Here is a 25,664-nt window from a genome sequence, read left to right as displayed (position 1 = left end):
AAGAACGTACTTTTTTTCCTTTGGGATCATACACATTTGTGACTTTCTGCAGCAGGATAAACATGTCATAGCATTATTTATTTATTTATTTATTGCTGTCTACCTATATTCTACCAGCTTCCCAAAGCCCTTCATAGAGTTCGGGCAATTCTGGTTGCCCAGGGCTGTCTGGGAAGGAGTGCTGTCAGATCTCCGCACCTGCGCTTTGCTGCCGGTCAGGGCTGGCTGTCTTTTCTGCTGGTGCAGCAGCAGTCCCGAAGCTGTTAGCTAAACCTGCAACAGCCGCGTGTTGCTGTGAAGCATGCCTAACCCATTACCTCGGGAGACCAGTGCTCCAGCGCTTGACGTGATGGGATGCCCGGCAGTGGAAGGGACACATCGTTCATCTGTGGCCGCCCTTTGGTTGTGCTGTGCAGAGATGCCGAGCGTGGCTGGCTGCACTGGTGCTGCAGCGTGGGAAGTGCTCTTCAGATAAAAACCAGCCTTGGTGTTCATTTTGAGTTCCTCCTTGAGGGTGGGCCTCCAACCTAGTCCAGAAGGCTCCTGGCAAGAAAAAAACTCAGCTAAAAGAGCTTTGCAATCAGCTAAACTTTTTCTTTAATATCAGCCTGGAGCTCCCAGGTTGCCTCCACTCCCAGTGTTCAGATCTTGCTCTGGCAGGGCACTGCCTCCCCTCTGCTGCTCTGTCTCTTTGGATCTTATCCACACGATCATGCTCCGCAGCATCTTTCCTCTGCTGGGAGGGTCTCACTCGGCACGTGGCCACGCAGCTCATGGTGGTTTGTGCTGGAGACTCACTGCTGAGGCTTGCTAGGGAGGCAGGCTGCAGACAAAGCCTGCAGTACCTCCAGAGTAAAGAATGCAGAGGATTTCCTCATGCCTTTCAGGTCTAGCCCTTACCTTGGATTACTGTTGCGCAAGCGTAGGTCCTTAGCTGATTGTTCTATGGGATTGGGCTGTTTTTCTGAGCAAAGCCCCGCTGCCCCAGTGCGTTTAAATGTAGTGAAACCTTAAAGAACTACAGGATATCACTGGTTCAGGCTGAATTAATATTTTATTTTATTTTTTTGGGCTGTGGTTTGAATATGAGGAACAGCATCACTTTTAAGAGGTGACATCGCCACGTAGCCTTTCCGTGTTACAAGTGTCTCTAAACAGGAATAACGTCGACAAATTTTCCTGCTACAGCTCCAGATCTTCACCGGAGGTCTAACACAAAACCCAAGAGCCTCCAGGGAACGCGATGGGATATTGCATTTTCCTGCTTAGTCCTTGCGTGTGTGTTGTGGTCCCTCCTCTTGGGTTGCCGCCTCTTCCCTGGCACGTCCATCTGGCAGCAGGTCCCTCTGCAGCGCTTGTTGGGAAACAAATGGCAATGGAAAGGAAAGCTCCTTGTACGTGCCCGTTGCCACTGCCGCCGTGCCGTGTCAGGAAGCACCGATGCCCTGTGGAAGGCAAATGTTACTCTGCGAGTTGGAGGGAGGAGGCCGGAGGGCTGCGTACGGCGCAGCGCGTGGCGGCGTGCCACGAGGGTAGGTGGGGGCACCCCGAGGCACAGCGCGGTTTCAGCTCTCGCCCACTCCACGGGCAAGCAGCCAAGGCAGCCAGAGGCCAAGTGTATCTGCACGCACCCGAAGAGTTGCCAGGCTGGCCTGTGGGTTCTCCTCTGCGCTTCTTCTCCCATGTTGATTAATGATTCGGGTTCCCACCTTGCCCAGGGATGCACCCAGCTGGGTGAGCCGTTTCTGCCTCCCGGCGGAGGCGAGGAAGACTCCCCGTGAGGGCTCATGTGCAGCCCGGCGCTGGGGCAGAGCCCCGGAAAGGGCACAGCGCTTCCTCCAGGTGCCACAAAGCTGCTGTCACCTCTTACCCCGTGCAAAGCCGGAGCGACTGAACCGACCGCTGGTGGATAATGATCGTCCTGGGTCCAGACCTGCCCTGGAGGGTAGGAGGAATGTTCCTTTGGGTGGTGTGTTGTTTTTTTTTCCAGGAATGGGAAGTGATGAGCAATTTGGCATTTACTGTTGTCCACTTGCCCGTTCTAAGAGGGCTCGGAAATACTGTACAGACAGCACAAACTCAGAGGCCTGGCCCTGGGGGTGGCTGGGCTGCTGACACCCCACTGCAACCAAAAATGTCAGTGAGGGGCTGTGCAAAGGTGCTGGGCCAGGAGACCCCTCCTGGGGTGTCTCACGCACTCAGCATCTCCTGGGCCAGGACTTGCCAGTGTGTATCTGTATCACGGGGTTGACTAGCCCTTTCAGATGCCTTTTGGTTTTAAGCTTGCTTGTGTTTGCTCACACCTTTACCTGTCTTTCTTATTGAACTGCTTTGTTTTTTTCACTATTAACCTTTCTTTGATTAAAGTCAGTGGCTTCCAGAAGCATGTTTTCCTGCAGAAAGGATTTGTGCTATATATTTGGCCCCAAAGAAACACAGACTCTTTGCTGTTCAGAATCCCTTGGCCAAACTCCGTCCTGCCCAAGTCATGTCAGGTGGGGGAAATGGTTCTCTGGTTTGCCATGTGTCGGTGAATGCCTCGGCAGCTTGCTTTCCATGTCAGCAGCTGAAAACAAAAAGCTGATGGGACCTGTTAGCTTCCCAAGCTGTTAAAATCCTGTAGACCCCCATGTCCCCTTGCCAAAAGATGCTCCCTATCCTACAGTAAGGCAGCGCTGCTGCTTAGCTTCTCTGTGCCTCCCTTTGTAGGAGAGAGCGATTGAATTGCAACCACCTTTTTGAGCTTATCTTCAAAGCTCTTTGCAATGAAAATCTGACGCCATGTGCTGCTGACGGTGGGTCTGCAGCAGCACAGCTGCTCTGGCTTTAAAGCCTCCCATCAGAAAGTGGTGTGAGTGACCAAAGGGTCTGGCTCACACTCGCAGCACCCTGGCCGGTGGTGTGTGAGTTCAGGCTGCATTTACCGAGGCAAACCAGGACCATTGCTAGAGCCTCCTGAGACAGGGTGCTTGGAAGATCGTGCCAGAAAATAAACTGTGTAGTGATGTGGGTTCATGGAAAGCATGCACCTCGCCGTCCCTGGGCTCTCAGGGGGTCCTCCACAAGAGCTGGCTGGCACGTGGGGTTGGAAATGTGGGCCAAGCTCAGCTGCTCCAGGAGGAGGGTGATGGAAGTCCTGCTCATTTATAGCAACTCCAGACTGACAGTGATTTGGCTTCTAAAATCAAGGGCAGAGGTGGGGGGGTGTGACTCGATCTGCCCTGAAGTTTTTAATTGTAAGTCTTGTATCTGACACCAAAAGCTCCCCTGCCCACACGCTCAGCTTGTGGAAGCCATGGACGAAAATCAGCTCTGTCTGTTCTGTCCTGTTAAAATGACCCTTGTGATTTCTCTAGCACCAATCCGCTCGCTGCGAAACTGCACAGCATTATCGCAGATGAAGCATTTGAGTTTTACTGTAGCCAGTGCCACAAACAAATCAACCGCCTTGAGGATCTTTCCGCTCGCCTGAATGATCTTGAAATGAATAGGTAATTGGGCTTGTGTGTGGCCATTTCAGTGTTGGGAATGATGGTCTGGAAGGGAAGACTCTCCTCGTCTTGCACAGCTTTCCTTTGCCGGTGCATTGCTTGATTCTTGGTTGAGAAAGGGGATGAGTTTCACCAAAGGTGAGCCTCTCCAGGTGGAAAAGGCTGTGGTAACGTTACGGAGGGTGAGCAGAAGTTTCCTTTAATCTGAGCCCCGAAGGCTGGCAGACAATGAGGGTCTTCCCTTCCGCTCTGGGCAGCCTCTCTGCATGTCCTGCCGAGTGGTGGGTGCTTCTTCACGCTCCGAGTCATGCAGTCCTTGCATCGGGACTTGAAGCCGTAAGCTGATCGTGTACAGTATTTCTGTCACCAAGGAAAAGACTGCCAGGTCTTCTGGCCGGTAATACCCAGTGTGGAGGCACGCCTGAGCTGCTGGTTCAACCTGGAGGGGCAGGCGCAGCCTGTCCTCCTGCTGCAGCAGTAACCTGAAAGCATCAGCTTGCTCTCCGCAGCTTGGGACCTTTCCTATAGATGCTCTTGCTTTGCAGCAGTAAAACCTTATTTTACCTGGCTTCACCAGCAGCCTGCCCACCTTGTGCCACCGCTAGCCAGGCAGACGTGTGAGACACCAGTGCCTTTGCCTAGGGGCTTCATGTAGGGAGTTCTGGGAGGTCATGTTTTGAGGTCTACCAGCACATGCAGCTGGACTTGCTGGTTTGACAAGTGGGGAGCGATTTCTGGTTGGTTGGTTGGGTTTTTTACATGTTTGCGGTCCATACGGTGGAAGGATGGGCGGCATTAATGACAGTCATTCTTCTCGCATCTGGCGTGCTTGTTCAAGCCTGGTTTTTGGTTGCTGTCTGTCCTCTGCAGGGATAGTGTGACATGGGGGCTCTGCTGGGCTAGATAGCTGTGGGAAGGGAACTGGAAAACAAGTTAGGAGCGTGACCTTAGTTTTTTTAATGGAAGAAGTACTTTCCCTTTCTTGTTCATGGGTAGATAGTTGCCTTTGCTGTTGGAGGCTTTGAGGGTCAGCGATGGGTCTCAGGTTATGCAGGTTATTAAGGAGAACACTGGACTTCCCTGGACGCACCAGTAGCCCCACTCCATTCCTGCTTTCTCCCACTAATTTACATGCAAAGCTGAAGTAATGCCTCAGAGCCTCCTGCGATGGGTGGGATTTCCAGAGGAGGCTTCCCCATCCCATGGTGTCATGGCGTTGATATAACACGTGCCCTTGGGGCTCAGGGCAAGTAGGTATGGTTCCTCCGTCTGTGTTCAGGGTTTCCCGTGCACAAATTTGCTGGAAACTTGTTCCAGGAGCCCCTGCACACTGATCCAATGGGAGGGGCATTGCCCACCTTCTGTACAGTGAGGACACTAGGGGTGTCCCCGTGCAGCGTGCGGGATGCGGCGGGACCAGGTTTTGCTCCCAGCATCACCAGCAGCGTGAAGCCCTCGGTGCAGGGGACAAGTCACAGGCTGCAGGCGGAGGGAGCGGCAGAGACTGGACCAAAATGTGGGCCAGGCAGCCTCGCGCTGCGCCTGGCAGGCGAAGCCTGAATACGCCAGCCCCAGAGGATGCTAGCAGCTGGGGTGGAGCCCGAGCCGCTGTGTAACAGCCTCGCTTTTCAAGGCTGTGGGCGCATATACTGTGTTCTGTACACAGAGCAAGGTGGGGAGCCTGGTCCCAGCATTGGGGCGCTGCTGCCTGAGCCCACGGCACGGGAAGGCAGGGAAGAATTCCACAAGGAGTTCAGGATGAATCAGTCTTGTGAAAATACAGTTTGTTTTAGTGCCCTTGAAGCAGAGGTTATGTTTTGTCCCCTCCAAAGAGACCCGTGGGTGCCGGCACTGCTTTCTGATAAGCTGTTTGCAGAGAAAAATATTTTTTCTCCCTCCGGTGCTGGGGACATACGTGACTCGTTGCAATTGCTGGCAAACACAGGGGTCTGACCTCCTCCCCTCAGGCGGCTGCCGAGCATCCTTGAAGCCTGGCCAGCAGTGGCTCTTGCGCTCCTTGGAAATCTGGGATCTGAGGATGCACTTTTGACACAAGAGCTGGTAACTCTGACAACAGCCCCTGGTCCTGCTCAGTCATTGTATTTTTTAAAAAAAGAAAATTGTCCTGAGCTATTTGTAGTTCCTCCTTCTAAAAGTGAATACAATTTTTGCAGCTCTGGGCAGGAATGGACTCCTAGATGATTCTGTTTATTTTTTTTGCTTTAAACTGAGCTAAGCACCAGGGAACACAGTTGCTGCTCCTCTGCTCAGGCTAGAGCCCTGTTTGCTGCCATCGCTCAGTGATGATGGTTGTCACGTTATCAGTGATATGTCCCAGTTGCATCTGTTTGACAACAGTGTGTGTTTGGGTGGAAGACGAGGAGTGAGATCCAAGCCCTGCTCGCTTCATGAGCGTGCAGCTGCATCGGTCACGACCGAAGGACTGGATGGAGCATCTTAGCTTAGCAAGTAGCTGTTTCTGAAAAATGCCTTTTTCTCAGTGGGGAGAGCCTGCAGCCCTGTCCCGAGGGGCAGGGTAACGCAGACCTTGGCTGTTCATACCATGGGTCACGCTGGGCATTAGCTAAACCCTGACCGCTGTGGTATGGCGGCAGCTGGCTCAGGCATATACAGAGCCGGGGAGGGGGGTGATCACTCTCAGTTATCTGTGCAGAGGAGAGGTCCTACCCTCCCCAGCAATTATAGCAGTGCTCGTGCTTAACGTCCAGAAAGGGGCACACTGAAATCTCTGAGCTACAAGTAGGCAGCAGTTCTCCGGTGATCCAGAGCCGAATAGTGAGAATCATCTCTGTGAGAAGCACAGGGGATGGAGGTGCCTGCGGGCAGGCAGGAGGGGTGCCTGTCCCCCCGCCGCCAGGCAGGGGGCACAGGGGAGGCAGGGCTGGGGTGCTGCTGTGGGGTGCAGGGCTGCTGGGGTGCTGCGGGGTGCAGGAGATGTAGCTCAGTGTGCCACCAGCGCCAGGCTGAAGCCCACCGAACCCACAGCTATTGTTAGTGCTTTCCTCGGGGATCATTTTTCAGGACAGGGATCAGCTGGTGAGAGGATACCGTTGCTGGAGGCGGTGAGGTTTTCTGCGGCGTTAGTCCATTTGGTTCGTTATCGCCGCGCTGTTGAGCGGTTTCCTCGCCTGCTGTTCCCCGGGGGTGGCCGGGCTGTGCGGGTGGTGCATGCCGCATGGGCGCTCCCCTGCCATAGCGAAGGATGTGCCCCGGCGTGCTCGCAGTTTCCTGTTTCCCTTGCTCTCCGCTGTCGGTTTTCCTAACTCTTTCCTGTTTTTTCTTCATTTTACAGTCCAAATAAAAGACTCTCAAGCAAGAAGGTGGCAAGGTAAGCTCTGCTCTTACTACTGCTTGGTGAGAGGGGTGCCCATGCTAGCTGCCGGGCCTGCAGAAGGAGGGCTGTCAAAATAAAATCGCAGTGTTGCACTTCTGGATGTGTTGCGTAGCACTGGGAAAAAGCATATTTAATTCTGATACAGTTTACGCTGGTGGTTTTTTCTGAAATGGGGGCTTCTCACTTGTGCACACAGCTGGAGGGTGGTGGCAACCCGATTTCTTCCAGGACAAAAGCAGGGGTGCTTTCCCCTCTCCATCCTACCGGTGCCCTAGCAGGGGCATGTGGAGTGGGGAAGGAGGCTCCAGAAGGGCATGTCCCTCTGGACCGCTTGGCTGGGCTGTCCCCTCCCTGGTGTCACCGTGGGGGTCTCTGGGGCCTCTAGAAGACTGGGCCAGTTGGTATACCCACTCAGAGGGGTTTCTTCAGCACCCCCAAAAAGCCAGCCACCTTAGGCAGCTCTCCTGGTTCTGTGTTACTTTGCTCTGTTACTTTCCTCAGCATTTGACTTTACAGGAGCAGCCCTCCCCGCGCAGGCAGGGATGTTGGGGAGTGCCGGGGGGGTGGCTGCAGGTAACCCCAACCTGGGGTTTAGTGCTTCGATGCTTCTGTCCTGCAGGACTGTCTCATGTGATGCCGGTCGCCCATTCCCTGTGGGCATTTTCCTGTGTGACAGCACAGGAAAAGCTGCAGGGTTTGGTCTGAATCGCTGGGACAGGGGGTCCATCCCCTCTGGATGGCATCGGGTGCTCACGTTTCCTCTCCCGGTTTTGCCATCCCTCCTGTTCCCCTGCCATCGTGCTTTTAGGAATATACCGAGGCTTGCCTTAGCTATCCTGCCTGCCTCTGCCCTGCTCGGGAGGGAGATTGCCCTCTGTATTTATTTGGTTTCCCTTTGCTTGTTCCCGAGCGAGGCAGGGATGCTGCAGAGGAGTAGGCAGCTCGATCGGGGTGACGCTCGTACCCCGGCTCTCAATCTTCCCCCCACACTGCCCTGAGCAGTGGCCATACGCCTTGCCCTCCCGGCTGCACTCTCACACCTTCCCCTTCCTCGTTTTTCCTGCAGTCAGCAGGTCTCCCCTGGCACGATTTCCCCTCCTGGCAAGGAAGCAGGTCCTCGATATTACATTTCCTAGTTCCGGTCATCTTACTTTCTAGATCTTTGTTAAAAACACTGGCAGGAAAGAAGGCTGAAGGGAGCAGCCTGTCCTCAGCTTTCCTGTTTTAGGGCTAGTTTTTGTCCCATGTCTGGCAGAGCAAATTTGGAGAGGATTTGAGTGAAACTGTTGGGAATGGAGATGTCCTGTGTTACAGGGAATTGAGCCTTCCCAGCCCTTTGCATTTGCAAGATGCTTTTCTGAGACTGGGACTTGTGGGCTTAGGTAAAAATTGATTAATTCAAGAGCAGTTGAGTCTAGTTTGTGATAACAAGAGAGATAACAGGCTTTTGCCACAGAACAGAGCCAGACCCTTAAGAACAGCCCAAAGAAGGCTCTCTGTTGCAGACACTGTAATTACTGAATAATACCAAAACATTTGATTTTAGGAAATTGATTTTTATTTTGGTAAGGGCTCTTTCCTGATCTTTGTTATCTGGGTTCTGCTTGTGCCAAGAAATCTCAGCTGCTTAGGCCCTGTTGTGCTTGGCATGATTTAAATGACAAATGTGCCCGACACTTTAGAATCTAAATATATACTCAGGGTGAGGATGCAAAATAAGGCTGGTACTCAGCTGTGGTCTCTCCGGTAAATGCCAGTTACGCTTCATGAATATTTGCATGAGCATATTGTGCAGCAGGGTGAATTTGACAGCCCACAATACAAATTCCTAGGAAAAACTGAAGTTCAAAGATACCTCTGTGGTGTTCTCGTTTACGTCCCGCTCAGAGCAGCACTCGGCTTCATAGGTGGATGAGGCTGCTCATCGCTTGTGTTGCAGTGGGAGAGCAGAGCAGTTTTCTCCAGGTAGCATCTGCCAGGGGTTCACAGAGTGGGAATACAACCACCCCTCCCTATGGCAATAGCAGTTTCTTGTGCCATGGGATGATGGAGCCACTCTGTAGCGATACCACGAGGATTAAGTGCAAATCAGCCCCTCCACGGGGTGTCCTTTAGGTGGCCGTAAAGCTGTGGGCACCATGTCGCAAGGCTTTGCTAATGATTAGCTTGCTCTCGGCCCTCGTGGCCAGCGCAGGGAGGTGGGCTGGGGTGTTTCACAATGGGTTCAGAGGCGGTTTTTTTCTCCCCTCCCTTCCCTTACACCCACTGCTCCTCACTTCTCAGTGACCTTATCAGTGGCTAGAGTGGAGTGCTCTGTCCTTTGCTGGATAATGCGTGGCCTTGGTACGTTCATAAAGAAAGAAAAAGTGAAAAGCGTGAGCTCTTATCTCTTCTCCCGTTCCAAAGAGCAAGAACAAATGATCACGGTATGAAGTCCCAGCAGCATGTATCCACGTCTGCGCTTCCCTCGCAGGGAGCGTGCAGCCACCCGCTCAGCCCTGTGACCTGGGCGCACCGAGGTGGGGAACTTGGTGGAGAAGTTGGTGGTGAGAAGGGACCTGGCCCATGCCATCCTTTGCTGTGTAAATCCTGCAGCCAGGGAAGGAGCATTGCTATTAAATCCCCTTGGAAAAGGAGCTGGCAGCTGAGGAGGGGAGAGAGGGGACCGTATCCTGCAACAGGGGTCGTCATCTGAAATTGCCATACCCTGTGATGTTCACTCTAATGTGCATGTTGCTGTGGGTTGGGGTGGTTTGTCTCCGTTATAGACAGTTGCATCAGACGAGCACGCTGTCCGTGGGGGTGATGGAGGAGTCCTACCGCGACACGCTGGAGTGTACAGAAGAAGACATCACAGACAAGGTAAGAGCGGTGCTGTCTGTGCTATCCTGGAGCACACAGTGGCTCGCAGCGCTCGGAGATCCCCAGGCAGGAATTAGGCTGATGCTTCTCTTGCTGTGGACAGATCAGCGCAGGTGGGACATCCCTCTGCATCGCTTCGAGGGGATGGAGAATGGCAGCGCTGGGAGGCGAATTGCAGAGGTCCTGTGTTGAGTCAGGAGGTGGCACTGGTGCCTTCTCCCGGGACCAGGCTGGAGGCATGCTGCCGGCTTGCATCGAGGGTGGCTTCCCTCCGGCTTGCCGGGAGCCCGGGGTAGCCGTTTGCAGGCTGTATTTTCACTTCTGCTTCATGTAATAAGTTGTTCTCAAATTCTGCTTTTCTGAGATGAGTAAAGTCGCCTGATGCAAAATGAGGATTTCCTTTCCTTGGCACGCTCTTGCCGCTGATACTTGTGCCGTCAGGATATAAAGCTGATTTTGTGCTGGTCCCGTTGGGTTTTCCTGGGGTGTTATGAGTGAAGGATTATAGACAGGGTAAGATGGGAGCTGGGCAAGAGCACAAGAAAGCTTTTTTTTTAGCATCCCTAGCTAAAAATAGCCCAGGGAAAGAAGGGAGGTGAAAGGTAGGTGAGTTGTGGCTTGTGTAAACGTCTGCTGCAGCCCTGAAACTCCTTGAAAATGGCTTTTTAATTCTGAATATTTATTCTGAATGGAGAGCTGCATGGAACAGCATGTGAAAGAGAAATAAATATGTATGTGGCTGCACTCAAATATAGTTATAATGCATAGAAAACCTTTTAAAATATTCTTTTAAATCAGCGTCTCTCTAAGTCTGAAAGTTGAATAAAACACTTGTGTTCCTTAAGGCATCTGGCTTGGGAAGCCATGTATGTACTTCTGAAGAAGGCCTTGTCTCTCCACCCGTTTCTGTTTTTTTAATACACTAGCGTGTTTCTTGCCCTTTTCCCCAGAACGATGCCTTGAGGTTTGCAGACGTGCTCCTAATTGCCCCTCTTTCTTGATTGTTCCTGTATGGGTATAAATGGGATTTTTGGGACCAGGAACTCTGTCCTTCCATGGTTCCTCACCCACCCGTGCTCCTGCTTGGGTGGAAGCAGAGGGGCATTCCCAGCCCCCTTTGCCCTTCAGAGTTGTGCACTATTTAGGGAAAGTGAATGAAAATGCAAATACAGCTGAAGTGATCCCCATCTAGGTCCAGGGAGAAAACTCTCCTCTGATCCTTTCCCACCAGCTGGCATTGTTTCCTCCTGCATGACTTCATTACATGTAGCTGTGAACCCAGGGTCTTCCAGTCCTGTTTCAGGCTGCGGGTGCTTATCCCCAGCCTCAGGGCTGCACTTGGACGTGGCACAGCCCTGGTCCAGCTGGGGTCTTTTGCTCTAGACCTCCACGTAGGATACCATCATGGAGGGTATGAAGAAAGGAGAGAGCGAAGCGTTTGGCCTCGTATTGGTAGGTGGGAGACCTCAAAACTGGAGAAATCAGGGTATGTTTTAAAAGGATGCTTTAAACCAAGAAATGGCTACCTCATGCCAGCAGCAAGCATCCATTTTTAAGTGGCCTGCCCAGGAGCAAGCCCAGTGGTCCTTCCGCAGCTCAGGCCCATTTGTGCGGTGAGGAGCAGGATGCAGGTGATGCCAGGAGCTGTGGTCCGGTGACCGGTGCAACAAACCGAGGCAGCCCCAGAGCGAGCGTGGAGCACCAGCACGGTGTGCCAGAGGTGGTGGGAGTTGCTGCAGCACTTGGTGCCACTTTGCCAGCAGGTTTAAGCACGGGTGGCTGATCCTCCTCCCTCCCGTCGCACAGGTGGTCTTCCTGGAGAAGCGGGTGACGGAGCTGGAGAAGGACACGGCTGCCAACGGCGAGCAGCACAGCCGCCTCAAGCAGGAAAACCTGCAGCTCGTGCACAGGTAAGGGAGCCCAACTTGTGCCCTGGCCAAAATGCAGCTTGGCATCACCTGTGGTACCTTTTCTTTTCCCCCTCCGTGTCCTGCAGCACCCTGTGCCTGGCCGCACGCAGGCAGGAGCTGCCGGAGCATGTGGGGAAAGGAGGGAGCAGGAAAGCTTCCCAGCTCTGCCCTTGATGATCCAATCCTGCCCTGGCAGAGGGCAGCTGGGGTCAAATCCAGCCAGGGTGCAGGCTGCCCTCTCTGCATGAGGGCCGTGGGTGGGATCTGGGTGGGATCACAGCATCCTGCATATACTCTTCTGGATCTCTGGCAAATTCCCAGGAGTGCAGGAAACAGCTTGCTGCTCAGATGGAACAAACAGCACATACCTCCTTTGCAGCGTTCTGCTCAGATGCATGTAGCTGTAACAGTGCTGTTCAGATCTTTTTTTCAGATATTTTTTTTTTTTTAGATCTTTTTAATGTGTTTTCCTGCCCCGTGTGTCCATTCTGAAAGGCCTCTGTGGAGCTCTGGAGCTCCGTGTGGAACTCTGGAGCTCCAGGGGTTGGCTCGAAGGACCACAGGGGATCATTCTTCTTGGAAAGCTTCCCATTCAGGGAGGATACATCCTTCATACTTGCTCTGTGTGGACCCTTTTTGGCCCTGATTTCTCCCATTAGGTCTGAGTGGAAGGGTACAGCAGAGTCCCAGTACCCATCTCTACCCTTCCCACAGCCAGCCTTGATCCTGTTGCTTTTGGATCCTGGCTGGGGCGTAGCCCTTTGGATCCCATTTGATGTAATCGCTGTCTTTATTAATCTGACAGGCTTCTCTCTTCCAGCACTGTATTTACCCTCGGCCGATAAACCCGGCAGGAGTTTATCTATAGGGCTGTAAGACTGTTAAGTAACAATCATGTCAGGGAACAGAGTGATTCAAACAAAGGTTTCTCTAAGCCCTGATAAACTTTGCAGCGAGGGAAATGTTTTCACTTTAGCAGCTTGGCCCAGAAGTGTCAGTCAGCTTTTAATCAAATAAAGCCCTGAGCGTACTTGTTGCTGGTTGAAGAGTGGGTTCATCTGGCAAAAGCCTTCCCCACCTGCCTCTGCAAAGCAGTTGCATCGACTCCAGCTCAGCAGCCTCCAAGCGAACCTCAGCCCTCGGATTGGTGCTGGGGCTGGGGGATGCACTGCAGCGCAGGGGCACGGGCTGCCTCTGCCCGCGCCATGGGTGGGTGGGTGGGTGACACATGCCCCTGCCCCGTCTGACGTCTGACAAACGTGGCCACCGCCTGCGCTGCCACTGTCTCGGCACCGTGTGGACGTCGCTGTTGTGCTGGCATGCAGAGAAGGCTGACCTGCAGGTCCTGTGCGTTTTGTTGGGGACGTGAGTGAGAGGAGGGTCAGGGCTGTTGTCGTCTTTTCTTTGGGCAACGAGCTACTTCAGGGCAGAGTAAAGGAGCCCAGAGTGCTAGAAAGAGCTGAAGGACTGCTCTGCCGTGGCCACCACGGGTGAAACCACAGCCCTGGGGTATACAGTTGGATTTGATGATCTTAAAGGTCTTTTCCAACTGGAATGACTCTATGAGATTGCAGTTAAGTACCTTGTTCTGGGTGATGCTGTGACTGTGACCCACAGGCTGTGGGTTATAAAAGGATATAGAAAATTATAACTGTGCTTCCACCCTCACCTCACTGTTGGCCTTCCCCTTAAAATGGGTTTTGATGCAGACTTATAAAACTAGACAGAGACAATGCCAGCATGTACCCCCTGGCTTATGGTATTTGTTGGTCATGGTGGTCAGCTGTAGCATCCTGGGGGGTTTCATGGGCCCTGCTGCTTTCCCACTGCATCTGCTGGGGTGAAGTGAAGCCCTCATACACCTGCTGCTTGAGATGGCAATAGACGCACTTTCCCTGAAAGTTCACACTGTTTTACAGCCTGCTTCTCCCAGCTCTCCTGTGCGGTGGGAGAAAGGCTGGGAAGAGAGTCTGCTCCCTCCCTCGGGATGGCAGCGTGCCGGGGGTGAGCCATCGGGAACGGTTAATCCTCTCTCTCCTCTCCGCAGAGCAAATGCTCTCGAGGAACAGCTGAAGGAGCAGGAGCTGAGAGCTGACCAAACACTCCTGGAGGAGATCAAGAAGCAGAGGGAGCTGCTGAGTAAAATGGAGAGGGAGAAGAGCATCGAGATTGAGAACCTGCAGGCCAGGTGGGGCTGGGGCAGGGCTGGGTGGGAGCAGGGTTCCTGGACCCACGCTACGCACCGGGACACTCATACAGGCTGCAGTTGCAAGGCAGCATCTCTGGGGACACAAAGGTGTAGCTAACCCTGAGTATTGGCTACATCTCCTACCTTTGCTCCAGAGTGAAGCCCCTCCATGAACCTAGCCTCAGAGTCTTTGTGTGAATGGCCCTGATGCAGTTCAGATTTAGCTCACCTTCTCCATCCGTGCACTGCCCTGCAGTGTGTGGGTGAAGAGGCGGTTTGTTAGTGCTTGCTCCCGTGAAGTACGTTTGCTCAGGTGTTTTCCACCTTCATGGAAAGAGGCAAATAATCTGGGGAAGAAAAGTTGTCACCCCAGTGTCCCAGACAAGGTGCTTCATGCCGCCTGTTGGCTTCCCAAGGCAGAAGCGGTGAGGGAGAGGTTTCATTTATTGGACAGATTTTCTGCTGCTTTTCCAGAATGTGTTTTGCTATTGTTCAGTGCAGTCAATGGGAGATGAAGGCAGTGGGGGTTTTGACTGGGCTTGTAGTAGAACAGTTACCATGACAAATGGACGTTACTTGACCTGGAGAATGCAAAGCTGAAGCCCCCCCTGAACCCTTGCCCTGACTCTACCCAGGTGATGTCTCTGCTTTTTGGTGCCTAGCGCTGAGGCTTGCCTGTGGACCGATGAAGCCCTTGGCCTAAAGAGTAGCATTGGACCTGATTGAGAAGGGCATGGCAGTGGACAGTGGACTTGCTAGAAGTCGTGTGGATGTCCCACCTTTTCCCCTGGCAGTAGGAGTAGTGAAAGTCTCAGGGTTTGCTTTGAAAAGATAAATCCCTGCTGGCTTGCCTTCAGCAGGTCCCACTTTAACATTCTTAGTGATGTTTCAACCAACTCTCCTACACTTGGGATGCTTGGGTGAGTTTCTTACGCATCTCTTTACTGTTGCAGGCTGCAGCAACTGGATGATGAGAACAGCGAGCTGAGATCCTGTGTCCCTTGTTTAAAAGCTAACATTGAAAGACTTGAGGAGGTGAGGACTGCGCGTGCTTTGGGCGCATGAGCCAGAGCTGTGTTTCTGGGTTCTGGGCTAAAATTCACGTTTACCCGAAGGGCTGCTGTGAGATCTGTTTAAAGTAACGAGCAAACCAGCTGGTTCTGCCTTCCAGTCCCTGCAGACCTCGCCTCGGACCACAGCTATCCCATACCGCTGCCCGTGCAGGTTCCCAGTGATGGGCTTGGAAGCTGGGATTAACAAACAAAAAAATAAATCTGGTGGTGACCGCGCAGCCTGGGCGAAGCCGCAGGTGCAGCAGTGGCAGCCCTGTCCTGGCTGCTCGGGAGGGTACTCGTGCCCTCTTGTGGAAGCTTGTCCCCAGCCCTGCGACAGTTTGCCGAGGAGGAGGAAGAGGAGCAGGCACGCTTCATCTCTGCGTCCTGCCCGGGCAGATAGACCCCGCTGGGCTTTGCCAGTTGAATCTTCAAAGCACCGTGTTACCTCCCCGATCCTCTCGCCCTGCTCAGGATTCAGGGCTGTGCAGCCGCTGGCGGGGCTGGGGTGGGAGGCTCTGCCGGCACCGCAGGCTCTGTGGGATGGACAACATCCTCATTTTTGGAGAAAACGTGGGTTGCAGGTGTAACATCTGGTACAAAGGCTGCGTTTTGTTTCTGCACAAGCTTGTGGCAGATGTAAGATTAAAAATTAAGTGAAATCAAACTTCTCTGCCCAGCTGAAGGCCCTCAAGCATTTCATCCGCCACAGTCTTTAACACTGCAGCTCCATCTCTACCTGTCATGGCCACAATGAAGTGGTCTCCATCTGCCGAGACCTCGTGAGCACAGTGCATTGAGGCTGGGGGTAGGGAAGCCGCTGTGAGTCTGAGAAGTCTCCTGCTTAGGTGTGTTTCAGCCATGCAGAGTGGGGTTTGATCCTTAATCTCTCCGCAGCACAGTGCTGCTTTTCCCCACAGCCGGTGGGATTAACCAAGGGGTGCAAATGCTGCACCTCCTGGCCGAGGAGGGCAGCCCGGGGATGAGCTGCTGTCTCGTGCAGGGTCTGAAGTGATGATTTTGTTGTCAGTGTGGCGTTTCCCGTGGTGCTCTTCTCCATGGACACCCCAGACTCAGCAGCTGGAGCTCCCCTCGGACCTGCTTCTCACCTCTTCGTGGCATGGTCCATCCAGCACCAGTGTTGGCTGGGGTCCTCTGTGGTCCTTCCTCACGGGGAGAGCCAGGCTGGAAGCTGTGAGCCTGGGGGGAGGGGATGAACTGGTCGTAGGCAGAAGGGTGCCGCTGTACAGGGCAGTGTCCTGCACAGGGCTTGTTGTCACCACCAAGTGACAAGCTTTACCTGCCAACCCAAACGTTCAGCCAAGACTTTGAGTGTAAGAAGGGGACAGGGCGGGAGAGCTGGGCTGTGTGTTTTACATCCTGACTTCAACTGGTCATATTCCTTCTTGGATCAGTCCTCGGTTAAATTCTTTCATATCTGAAAGCAAGAATGAGCATTCCTAGAGTGACTTAAGATCTTGGATTCATGGCTTTTCTGAAATTCAGACCTTGTGATTTAATGTGTTGCCTTGGCCTGTACCCCCGGTGCTGGCCCCAGTCCTGCCCAAGCCACGTCCCGCGCCAGCGTCACGCTGCCCAGAAAGCCGCCCAAGTGCGGATATTTGCCTGTGCACATTTATTCTTGAGTCATCTTACTGCCTCTCTTAGCAGTGCTATTTTGGTGTGTGGCTCTTCTTGCTGCTGCCAAAGCACTCAGGCTCTGAAGCCCTCAGACAGCAAATGAAATCCCAGCAGGCAGAGCATCCGAGTGCGTCAGCGAGAAGAGCTTTCCCCGTGGTGCTCAGCGTGTGCCATGTCCTTGAGCGAGCGGGAAGAGCCCTGGCAGCACCGAGTGAAGATGGGCCCTCTGACTATTGCTTTTTGTGTCGTTACAGGAGAAGCAGAAGCTGCTGGATGAGATTGAAGACCTCACTGTGCAGCTCACAGAGGAGCAGGAGAAAAAGAGGAAGATGGGGGACAAGCTGAGTCAGGAGAGGCACCAGTTTCAGAAGGAGAAGGAGTCAACTCAGGAGGTAAGTGGGGTTGGGGCTGCCTGCCACAGCCCCGTCCTACTCCCCCAAACCAGGGGGATGTGGTGCAGCTGGCCTCAGCAGCCTCTCCAGAATTAGGCGTAACCCGGAGTGTTTGGTCGACCTGGGCAGAGAAAGGTCGGACAGCAGCTTCACTGTGTAACATCTGTCACTTTCGCCTGCATTAAAATTTGGCCAAGCACGTTTGCATCTGCAAACCCAGTCGGGCTGTGCCACCCTGGCCTGTTCCCACTTCTGCTTCGAAGAAGTGGTGGTGAAGCATGGTGACAATGGCACGTGGAGCCAGTAGGCATTGTTAGCAGGCAGGAGGAGAGGGGTACGAGGCTGCTTGGGTGAGAGCTGCCAGCTTCTATGTGCCTGGGGGCAGAAATCCAGCCCCCCTGGCTCCATCCAGTAATTTTGAATTGCTTCCATGAGCTGCAAGGGAGGGAGAAAGGGAGGGACCTGTCACTGCTTGCAGGTGCCCAGGGACACAAGCGGGGCTTCTCGTGGCTCTGCGCACCCATGGGGGATCCCCCGCTTCTTCATTTTGGCCAGGGAAAATGCCCTTGGTTGCTGGCTCTGCTCACTCCTGTCCTTCCTCAAGTTCTCAGCTGGAACTGAGTAGTAATTCCGGCTGGAAGCTCAAGCAGAGCTTGCTGTTGTGGTGGGAAAGGAGCTTTGGGCCTCAAAGTGGAAATTACTATCACTGTGGCGATGCTGAGAGCACTCGGGTGAGATGGGAGTTCACAGCACTGTGGCAGGAGGGAGCTGCCTGAGCAGGTGCCACATTGCTGAGGGGGGGTCTCTCTGCTGCTGCTGACCCCACACCAGCACCTTTGGTGCTCCAGCAAAGTCTTTCCAGGGCTGCTCTCCTGTATTTAAGTAGCTCCTCCCGTCTTGTTTGCTGGAGGCGTGGGAGAGGAAGGGGAAACCATGTGCCCCCCCCAGAAAGTGTCTGTTATTCCTGCAGCAATCGGTGGGGTTGCTCCTAGCACAGGGACAGCCCATCTGTCACACCAGCCGTGACCAGCATGAGCTGCTGGACTTGCAGGGGATGCGGCACTCAGTTGTCACCTTCCTGTGTGCTGCAGCTCATTGAGGACCTCAGGAAGCAGCTCGAGCACTTGCAGCTCTTCAAACTGGAAGCAGAGCAACGAAGAGGGAGGAGCAGCAGCATGGGGCTCCAGGAGTACAACAGCAGGACGCGGGAGACGGAGCTGGAGCAAGAGATCAAGCAGCTCAAGCAGGTGCGCAGGGCTGGGCAGGGAGGGAAGCGTCTTGGCTGCTCGGTCTGCAAAAGGGGGTGCTGGTTCCCTGGCACGTCAGCGGGGGCCCAGGGGCTCCCTCCCGAGGAGCCGGCCGTGGGTCTGGCAGCCCACTGCTTGCTTGCTCCCTGCCCTAGGACGCGAGGGTTGAGCTAAGAACAATCTAATAATTGAAACAGAATGGAAAATGAAAGAAAAATAATAACAATGATGACAATAACAGTTATAATGAAAAAGGGAAGGGAAAGAATAACATCCAGAGGGAAAGGAAGAAGGGAGCATGTGGTGCACAACGCAACTGCTCGCCGCCCGCCGACTGATGCCCAGCCAGTCCCCGAGCAGTGACCTGCCTGCCCCGGCCAACCCTGGGTGCATATAGTAGGCATGCTGTCCCATGGTATGGAATACCCCTTTGGCTAGGTCGGGTCAGCTGGCTTGGCTGTGTCCCCTCCCCATTCCTCATGCCCCTCCAGCCTTTTTGCTAGCAAAGCCTGAGGAACTGGAAAGTCTCACATCAAAGCCAAAACACAGCACTGCACTCGCTCCTAAGAAGATAATTAACTCCATCCCAGCTGAAACCAGGACACCCATGTTTCCAGAGGTTCTCCAGGCTCTGCCAAGACTGAGTCAGGAGACAAGCGTGCAGTTCCCAGTGCTGCGTGAGCTGCTGGTTAGGATGAAAGCCACTGCCTTCCCTGGCCAGATCTGCTCTGGGGGCACCGCGTGCTTCAGCAGCATCTGGTTTGTGTGTTGTGAACAGGATAACAGGAACCTGAAGGAGCAGAACGATGAACTGAACGGACAGATCATTAACTTGAGCATCCAGGGAGCCAAGAACCTCTTCTCAGCCTCCTTCTCTGAATCCCTGGCAGCAGAGATCAGCTCAGTCTCCAGAGACGAGGTACGTGCCACGGGGTGCTGCTTGCCCCAAACCGCGTCTTCCCAGGCTGGCTGGTGCATCTTCTGTCAGCCAGCCAAGGGCCGGGGGGAGCTGATGTGGCCCTAGCTGTAGTACAGCTCACTGCCAGAATTCGCTTGAAAGCTGTCGTGAGCAAAGAAATACCCACACAACTATTTGAAGAGCTTGCAGGACTTACCCTGCCTGCCTGCCCTCCTTCCTGGGAATAGGGGAAACTGCTGCCTTCCAGTTTGCTGCTAGTGGCAGCTCTGCCCTGTGACAGCCTTCCTCTTCCTGGGACAGACCAGGCAGCACGGGCTGCAGCTCTCTGTAGCTGCCTTAAAACCCCAGGGAGCCAAGACATCTGCCCTGGAGATCGTGGCTTCTCTGGCACGGTTCTCCCTGCTCTGTGGCTGTACCCCAGATACTGGTGGGTGAGCCCATGGAGGCATCAGAATGAAATCTTTCAGACCCCAAGAAGTGAGGTAACACAGCTGGAGGTTTGGAGGGCCAAAGGGAGATGCAGTGCTCCCCGCTTTCTCCAGGCTGAGAACTTGAGGAAGGACAGGAGTGAGCAGAGCCAGCAACCAAGGGCATTTTCCCTGGCCAAAATGAAGAAGCGGGGGATCCCCCATGGGTGCGCAGAGCCACGAGAAGCCCCGCTTGTGTCCCTGGGCAGCTGCAAGCAGTGACAGGTCCCTCCCTTTCTCCCTCCCTTGCAGCTCATGGAAGCAATTCAAAAGCAAGAGGAGATCAACTTCCGCCTGCAGGATTACATCGACAGGATCATCGTGGCCATCATGGAGACGAACCCCTCCATCCTGGAAGTGAAGTAAGGGTGGCCGAGAGCTGCCGGCTGTGCACTTGTCGATGGGTGTGGATTTGGTGCTCTGAGAGGATAAAGAGGGACTCGAAATGTCTTTGCTCTTGATGAAGGCACAAGGAAGCATCGCGCCGTGTCAGTGGGTGAATTAGCCAGCGGGCCAAGGAAAAAGAAGACCAGCAGCAAGGCTTTGTTGTCTGACTCCGTTATTTTGAAATCCTTCTGGCCTCAAGGGGTGAAAGGGAACCTGGAGAGGAAACACAGGCAATGGACAGCTGGAGGAAGCTACCCGTGAAGCTGGGAACTGTCCCTACAGCAGCGTCAGACCCTCTGGCGTGTGAGCTGCCACCACGAGGGCTGTAAGGAGAGGGTTTCTGCGAACTGCGGGGTAACAGGATGGAGAAGGAAGCAGCGGTGCTGACGTTTTCCCTTGCTGCCCTGTCCAGCCCAAGTATCTGCTTTGCCAAAGTGTCCCTGACACACTCACTCACTGGGGCAGATCTGGGAAAGAGGGAAACATGTCCCGGACTTGTAGAGGTGTTTTTGTTTGGTTGGTTCTTTTTTGTTTTTGTTTTTTTTTAATTAACTTAATGCAAATGTCCTCATTCAGCTGGCGCAGTTAATCCTTGCCCTGCCGCTTCTGCTCAGGCAGGGGCTGTGTGCAGATTGCTAGCTGGCTCCTCTCTCGCTTGCCGGTGGCAGAAACAGGCAGGGGAGTGGCCGTTTTTGGGACAGGGCGTAAGCGCACTTTGTCACCTGTCTCCTTATTTATTTTTGCTGTCCGTGGCTCACTACCGTCGGCACGCCTTGGTGTTCACGGCTCCACTGCCCTCCTCCCTGCTCCCAGCTCTTCTGCTGGCTGCCCTGGGGTGGCTCTGGGAGGAGAGGTCCCCTCCGCCCCAGCCGCAGGCACATGGGTGCTGCCTGCCCAGCCTGCGGGGACTGGGGGAAAAGCTGCAACTCTTCAACTTGCACTGGAGGCTGGTCCTGGCCGCCTCTCCCTGGCCAAGCGTGGCTCACCTGGCCCGGCATGGGGACAAGGGCGGTCTGGGAGCTGCAGCGGAGAGGGCTGAGCTCTCCACATTGCCTCCCGAGGTCCCTGGCCTGGGGACAGTGGCCTGTGCCATTCCCACCCGGAGCGGGGCTCTGCTGGTGATAGCTGCAGCCCTGGAGGGAGAGCCCGCTCTGGCCGCCTTTCCCTGCTGTTTCCCTGTGCTGGGGCAGGGGATGGAGCAGCCGCTCTCATTTCTCAGACCCCGGCAGCAGCATGGGTTTAATATCCATGCCGCTGGGGAGAGGAGACCAGCGAATACAACAGCAGCTCCCTGGGAAACAAAAGCCATGTTTACATCAGACAGCTTTTGGCTTGCTGGTACAAGCGGCCGTGGCGTAGCGTGATCCCGGGGAGCAGCCACGTTAACCAACCTGCTCCTCTCCGGCTCCCGGGAGGAGACAGCCAGCGGACTCCCAAGGATCCAGCTTCATTTCGTATGTCGGGCCCCAAAAAGCGGTTCTTTTTCCTGCTTGTCAGGTTTTAGAAATGCCAGAGTGGCCCGAAAACAGAAGCCGCAGCGATCCCTTGGCCGCCGGCGGGGGGGTGCCTGCTCCTCCCCAAAACGCTTCCACGCACACGGCACATCTCTCTTCCCACACTGGCGCAGCGGCAGAGCAGCCAGCTCGCCGGGAGGGTGCCGCTGCCCGGGAGAGGTGGCAGCTGCCACAGCCTTAGTCCCCGTTGGGTGGGCTCCAGTGGCTTGCAGGTCCGCTGCTGGCCCCGGGGGAATCGGCCGAGCCGCCGCCACCGGGACCTTCCCTCTTCCACCCTCTCTTTAAACACATCGCCTCTGGGTGCTCAACCCCCCGTGGCCTTGTGCAAGGTGCAGTGGGGCAGGGGCGAGCCCCCCAAAAACCTTGGGCGAGGGGGGCACCCAGCGCTCCCACACCCCCTCCCGTACACCCAGCCCTCCCCAGCATCCACTCCCCTCCCTGCCCCAAGTCCGCGGGAAGAAGCCACGTAATGTACATTTCCAGAGAAGCTTTGGGTGTAAATCAGTGTATACTTGGAGAGGGAAAATTTTTCTATCTTGTAGAGTAGGTATTTTTATAGAATGAAGGTTGATCATTTTTTTAATACTTTAAAGAAGAGAGAAATGTATCTGTGTATACACAAAAGCATATATATATATATATGTATAAATATATAAATATCGGAGATCTGCCTTTCTCAACTTGGGATCATGGATCCCCAGTTCTCAAACAATCGTCTTTTTTCCTGTCGCTCACAAAGAGGTACTGTAACTGTAAATAAGCACCGGGAAAAAGTTTTAAGCAAACAAAGCACTGACTTGCACATTCACCATGCTTTAAAGTCCCTATGGAAAAGAAAAGAAAAAAAAAAAAACACCCTGAAAACTATACTTCCCGAAAATGTTCCTCTTTCCCCACCGGTATGTGAAGGAAGTCCCAAAAAAAGAGGCAAAAACAGTATTGTCTTAAATGATGTATCAATTCTTGTCATATTAAAAGCTGTTACTATTCCTGCCCTGAGACCTTCTTTCCACAGGGGTGGCTCCAGGCATTGGAGCATCCCGAGCATCCCAGTGCTGGTGCCGGCTCCCCAGCGGGCCGTGGGGAGTGGAAGTGCCCCTACCCCCGGGAGTGCCCTGATTTGGGGGTGAGGGGGATGGGGGAGGCTGGAGCCAGCTGGCTCTGGGGGGACTGAGGTCAATGGGAGCCAGAACTTCCCCAGCAGCAGAGCAGTGCTGGTGGGAGCTCAGGGGGTCGCTCTTCGCTTGCCTGGTGGGGTCCGGGTGGGGTGAAGGACCTTCAGGGCTGGTCCTGTCCCCCCAATGTCCTGCCACTCTGGAGGGTTTGGGGAGGCTGGACAGGACCAGGCTGTGGCTCAGCACCGGCGGGGGCTCACTTGGGTGTGCTCCAGGTGAGGACACGGGGCGTTCCGTGCCTATGTGCTGTATCGAACCCCTCGGAGCACTCAGCTGCTCTGAACTGCTCCAAAAATCCCATAAATACTCCAAACCACCCTGCTAAGCTGCTCCACACCCGGCTAAGCTTCCCTCCACCTCCTGTAAGCCGCCCCAAAGGGCTCTAATGTGCAAAATACCCTCCCCGCTCCTGGAGTGCCTCCGGGTGACTCCAGACTCTTGCTCTGAACTCCTCCGAGCAGCCCTGGAGCACCCGGAGCAGCTGCAAAGAGCTCTGAGTGCCTCTGCCTGCTGGGAAGTGCCTCGAACATGCATTGAGCTCTCTTAAGACGCCCCAAATTATTTCAAACCGCTCCACGCTCCTCAGAACTGCTCTGAGCGGCACCGAGCTGCTCTAAAACATCCCCGAGCGTCTCTAAAACAGCTCTGTAGCACTCCAAGCAGCTCTGTACCCCTTCAAGCAGCTCTAGTGTGCACTAAGATTTCTCTAAACACGCTAAAAAAAATCCTCTAAAAATTCCTCTGCAAAGCTCAACCTCCAACAGCTTGAGGCTGCTGCAGAACCCGGGTAAGTAAACGGCTCCGGGGGCATCAGTGCGGTGCTGGGAGGCTTCAAGGAGCTGTGAACTGCCCCTGAACAGCTCCGAGCTCTGGAAGGATGGGACCTCTGGGCAGCGCTGAAGCACTTGAATAGCTCAAATAGCTCTCAGGCTCCTCAAACCAGCCCTGAAAGGCCCTGAGATGCTAAAACTGCTTAGAGCAGTTCAAAGTAGCTCTTAAAGTTCTCTAACTCTTCTCAAACTCCTTGAAGCAGCTCAAAATGGATGGTAGGAAAGACCTTGTAGCAGCTCTGAAGCACTCAGCCTCCCCTGCCTGGCTGTGAAATGCCTCAAGTGCTCTAACGCCCTCTGAAAGGCCCCTGAAAGTCCCCCGGACCTTTCTAAGGAACCTCTCAACAGCATTAAAGCTTTTCCAGGAACGTCTCTAAACTTCTCCAAACAGTTTGAAACCACCCTAAAACCCCTCGGACTGATGCCGAGGAGGCGGTAAGCAGCTCTGACACGGCTCCGTGCTGTTCCAAAGCTGCTCTAAAACTCATAGAAAAATATGGGTAGCTGCTGAGAAGCACTCGAGCTCTTCTGCACGTCCTCTGAAAAGGTCTCTAAGTGTCTTGAAACTTCTCCAGCCTCTCGGAAGCTGCTCCAGAAAAGCCCTAAAGCTCTGAAGATCTCCGCATCCTTCCAAACAGCTCTGGAGCTGCTCCGAACTGCTCTTCCAGGCACGGCAGGGGCTTGGCACCGCACTAGCGAGCCTCTGGGTAGCTGCAGGCGGCCCGCAGTTCCTATTTATTATGAAAAAATTAAATGCATATAAATAAATGTATCTCTAATAAGGTTAGAGATTTGTGGAGCTTTCATAGCTCCAAAACCCCTCGGGGAAGCTGAGCTGCTGCTGAAATGCTGCTCTAAACCCCGCTGCAGGGCTCCGGCGTCTGCCCTGCTGGGGTGGGATGCTCCAGCTGCCGGCACGGGCACCAGGCTGGGCCCTGGCTGGGGTGCCAGGGGCTGTGGGGTCCCATTGTGGGGTCCCACTGTGGTGATGGGTGCTTGCAGCCCCAGGGTGGGCATGGGGCACCCTGTGGGTGCAGGGGGCCCTCCAGCCCCTGCCACCCCGCTCGGTGGGCTTCTTGCTGCACCTGCAGGAGCTGTAGAGGGACAAAGCTGGTGGGAAAGTGGGGGGGGAGGCTCTTCCCCAGGGGCTCCTTGGATCTGACCCTTGCCCGGTGTGACCCCCAGGGCACCACCAGCACTGCCCCAGCCCACCCCCCCTGCCCCCCAAAAAGCTACAGGGTGGTGGGTGAAAGCCCACCAGGCCTCTTCCCCGGGGAGCCGGTGGGCGCCTCTGAATGCCCCCGAAACTTCCAGATGCCCCCAAAACCCAGCCATGACCAGGGCCACGGTGGCCCTGTTCCACAGGACAAGGACGCTGCAGCAGGGCCAGATCCGGCGGGACCCCGTGGGGCTGGGGCCCGGCTGTGCCCCCCAGCCCAGACCCCCCTGTGCCCCCCCCGGACCCAGCACAGGGATGCACTGCGGCTGCCGGGGGTTTGTTGGGGGACGGTGGGCCCGCACCGCGGGACCCCAGTCTGGGGAAGGGATTTCCAGCTCCTTCCCTTCCACATCTGCTGCCGATCCCGGGACAGGGCTGGGATGAGGTTAACCCTTGGCAGCCCGGGTGGGAGGGGGTGGGATTATGGCCCTCACCCTGAGCACCCCGTAGGGCTAAGGGGAGGGCTGTCCTAGTGCGGACCCTCACCCTGGGGTGCTGCCTGCATGGCCTCGGGGGTCCTGGGAATGTTCATGGGGAGCACGGACCCCAAGGATGCTCCAGGAGCCCGGGCACAGGACACGACCCCCGGCAGACTCCCCCGCAACCCACCCACCCAGCCAGAGGGTAAACAGCAGGCAGCCCTGCCTGCCCCAGCTCCAAACTGGGAACTCCAAACTGGGGCAGCCGGTTGCATAACCCACCTGGCACCCCGCACGGCCAGACCCCCCCACGCCCCCGTCTTCCCGGGACCCCCCCCGCCGCAGTGCGGGCACGGGCAGCACCCACAGCAGGGCCAGGGTCATGGGTGACCCTGGGGAAGGGGAGCGCCGTGGGGCCGGGCCACGCGTGGGCTCCGCAGCTGCGGGGCGGCGGGCGGGGGGCGCCCCCTGCTCGGGGGGGGGGGGGGGGGGGGGGGGGGCGCTGCGGCAGCGCGGGGCACGGCCCGGCGTGGTGAGAGAGGGGCGGCGGGGCTCCGGGGAGCCGTGGAGGGGGGTCCGGTCGGGGCGGGGGCGCA

The 25,664-nt window shown here is 55.0% G+C and overlaps 1 protein-coding gene across 9 annotated transcripts in view; it reads left to right on the top strand.

Moving 5' to 3' along the window:
- RAB11FIP3 (RAB11 family interacting protein 3) overlaps positions 1 to 22,419 on the top strand; it is a 77,829-nt gene extending 55,410 nt beyond the window's left edge. For 8 of the 9 annotated variants that reach the window (XM_055709638.1, XM_055709640.1, XM_027801807.2 and 5 more), the window contains 10 exons: positions 3,357 to 3,491; positions 6,805 to 6,840; positions 9,615 to 9,708; positions 11,515 to 11,618; positions 13,666 to 13,806; positions 14,760 to 14,841; positions 16,754 to 16,891; positions 17,983 to 18,138; positions 18,917 to 19,057; positions 19,777 to 22,419. In XM_055709638.1, the coding sequence (XP_055565613.1) occupies positions 3,357 to 3,491; positions 6,805 to 6,840; positions 9,615 to 9,708; positions 11,515 to 11,618; positions 13,666 to 13,806; positions 14,760 to 14,841; positions 16,754 to 16,891; positions 17,983 to 18,138; positions 18,917 to 19,057; positions 19,777 to 19,890 (1,141 nt within the window). In that variant the 3' untranslated portion in view covers positions 19,891 to 22,419. The remainder of the gene's footprint in view (positions 1 to 3,356; positions 3,492 to 6,804; positions 6,841 to 9,614; positions 9,709 to 11,514; positions 11,619 to 13,665; positions 13,807 to 14,759; positions 14,842 to 16,753; positions 16,892 to 17,982; positions 18,139 to 18,916; positions 19,058 to 19,776) is intronic. The other variant, XM_055709639.1, reaches the window with a different exon arrangement.
- The last annotated feature ends 3,245 nt before the right edge of the window (positions 22,420 to 25,664 follow it).

This window comes from Falco cherrug, chromosome 4, assembly GCF_023634085.1.
Source record: "Falco cherrug isolate bFalChe1 chromosome 4, bFalChe1.pri, whole genome shotgun sequence".
Lineage (NCBI taxonomy): Eukaryota > Metazoa > Chordata > Aves > Falconiformes > Falconidae > Falco > Falco cherrug.
This window is presented reverse-complemented; position numbering and strand designations above follow the sequence as displayed.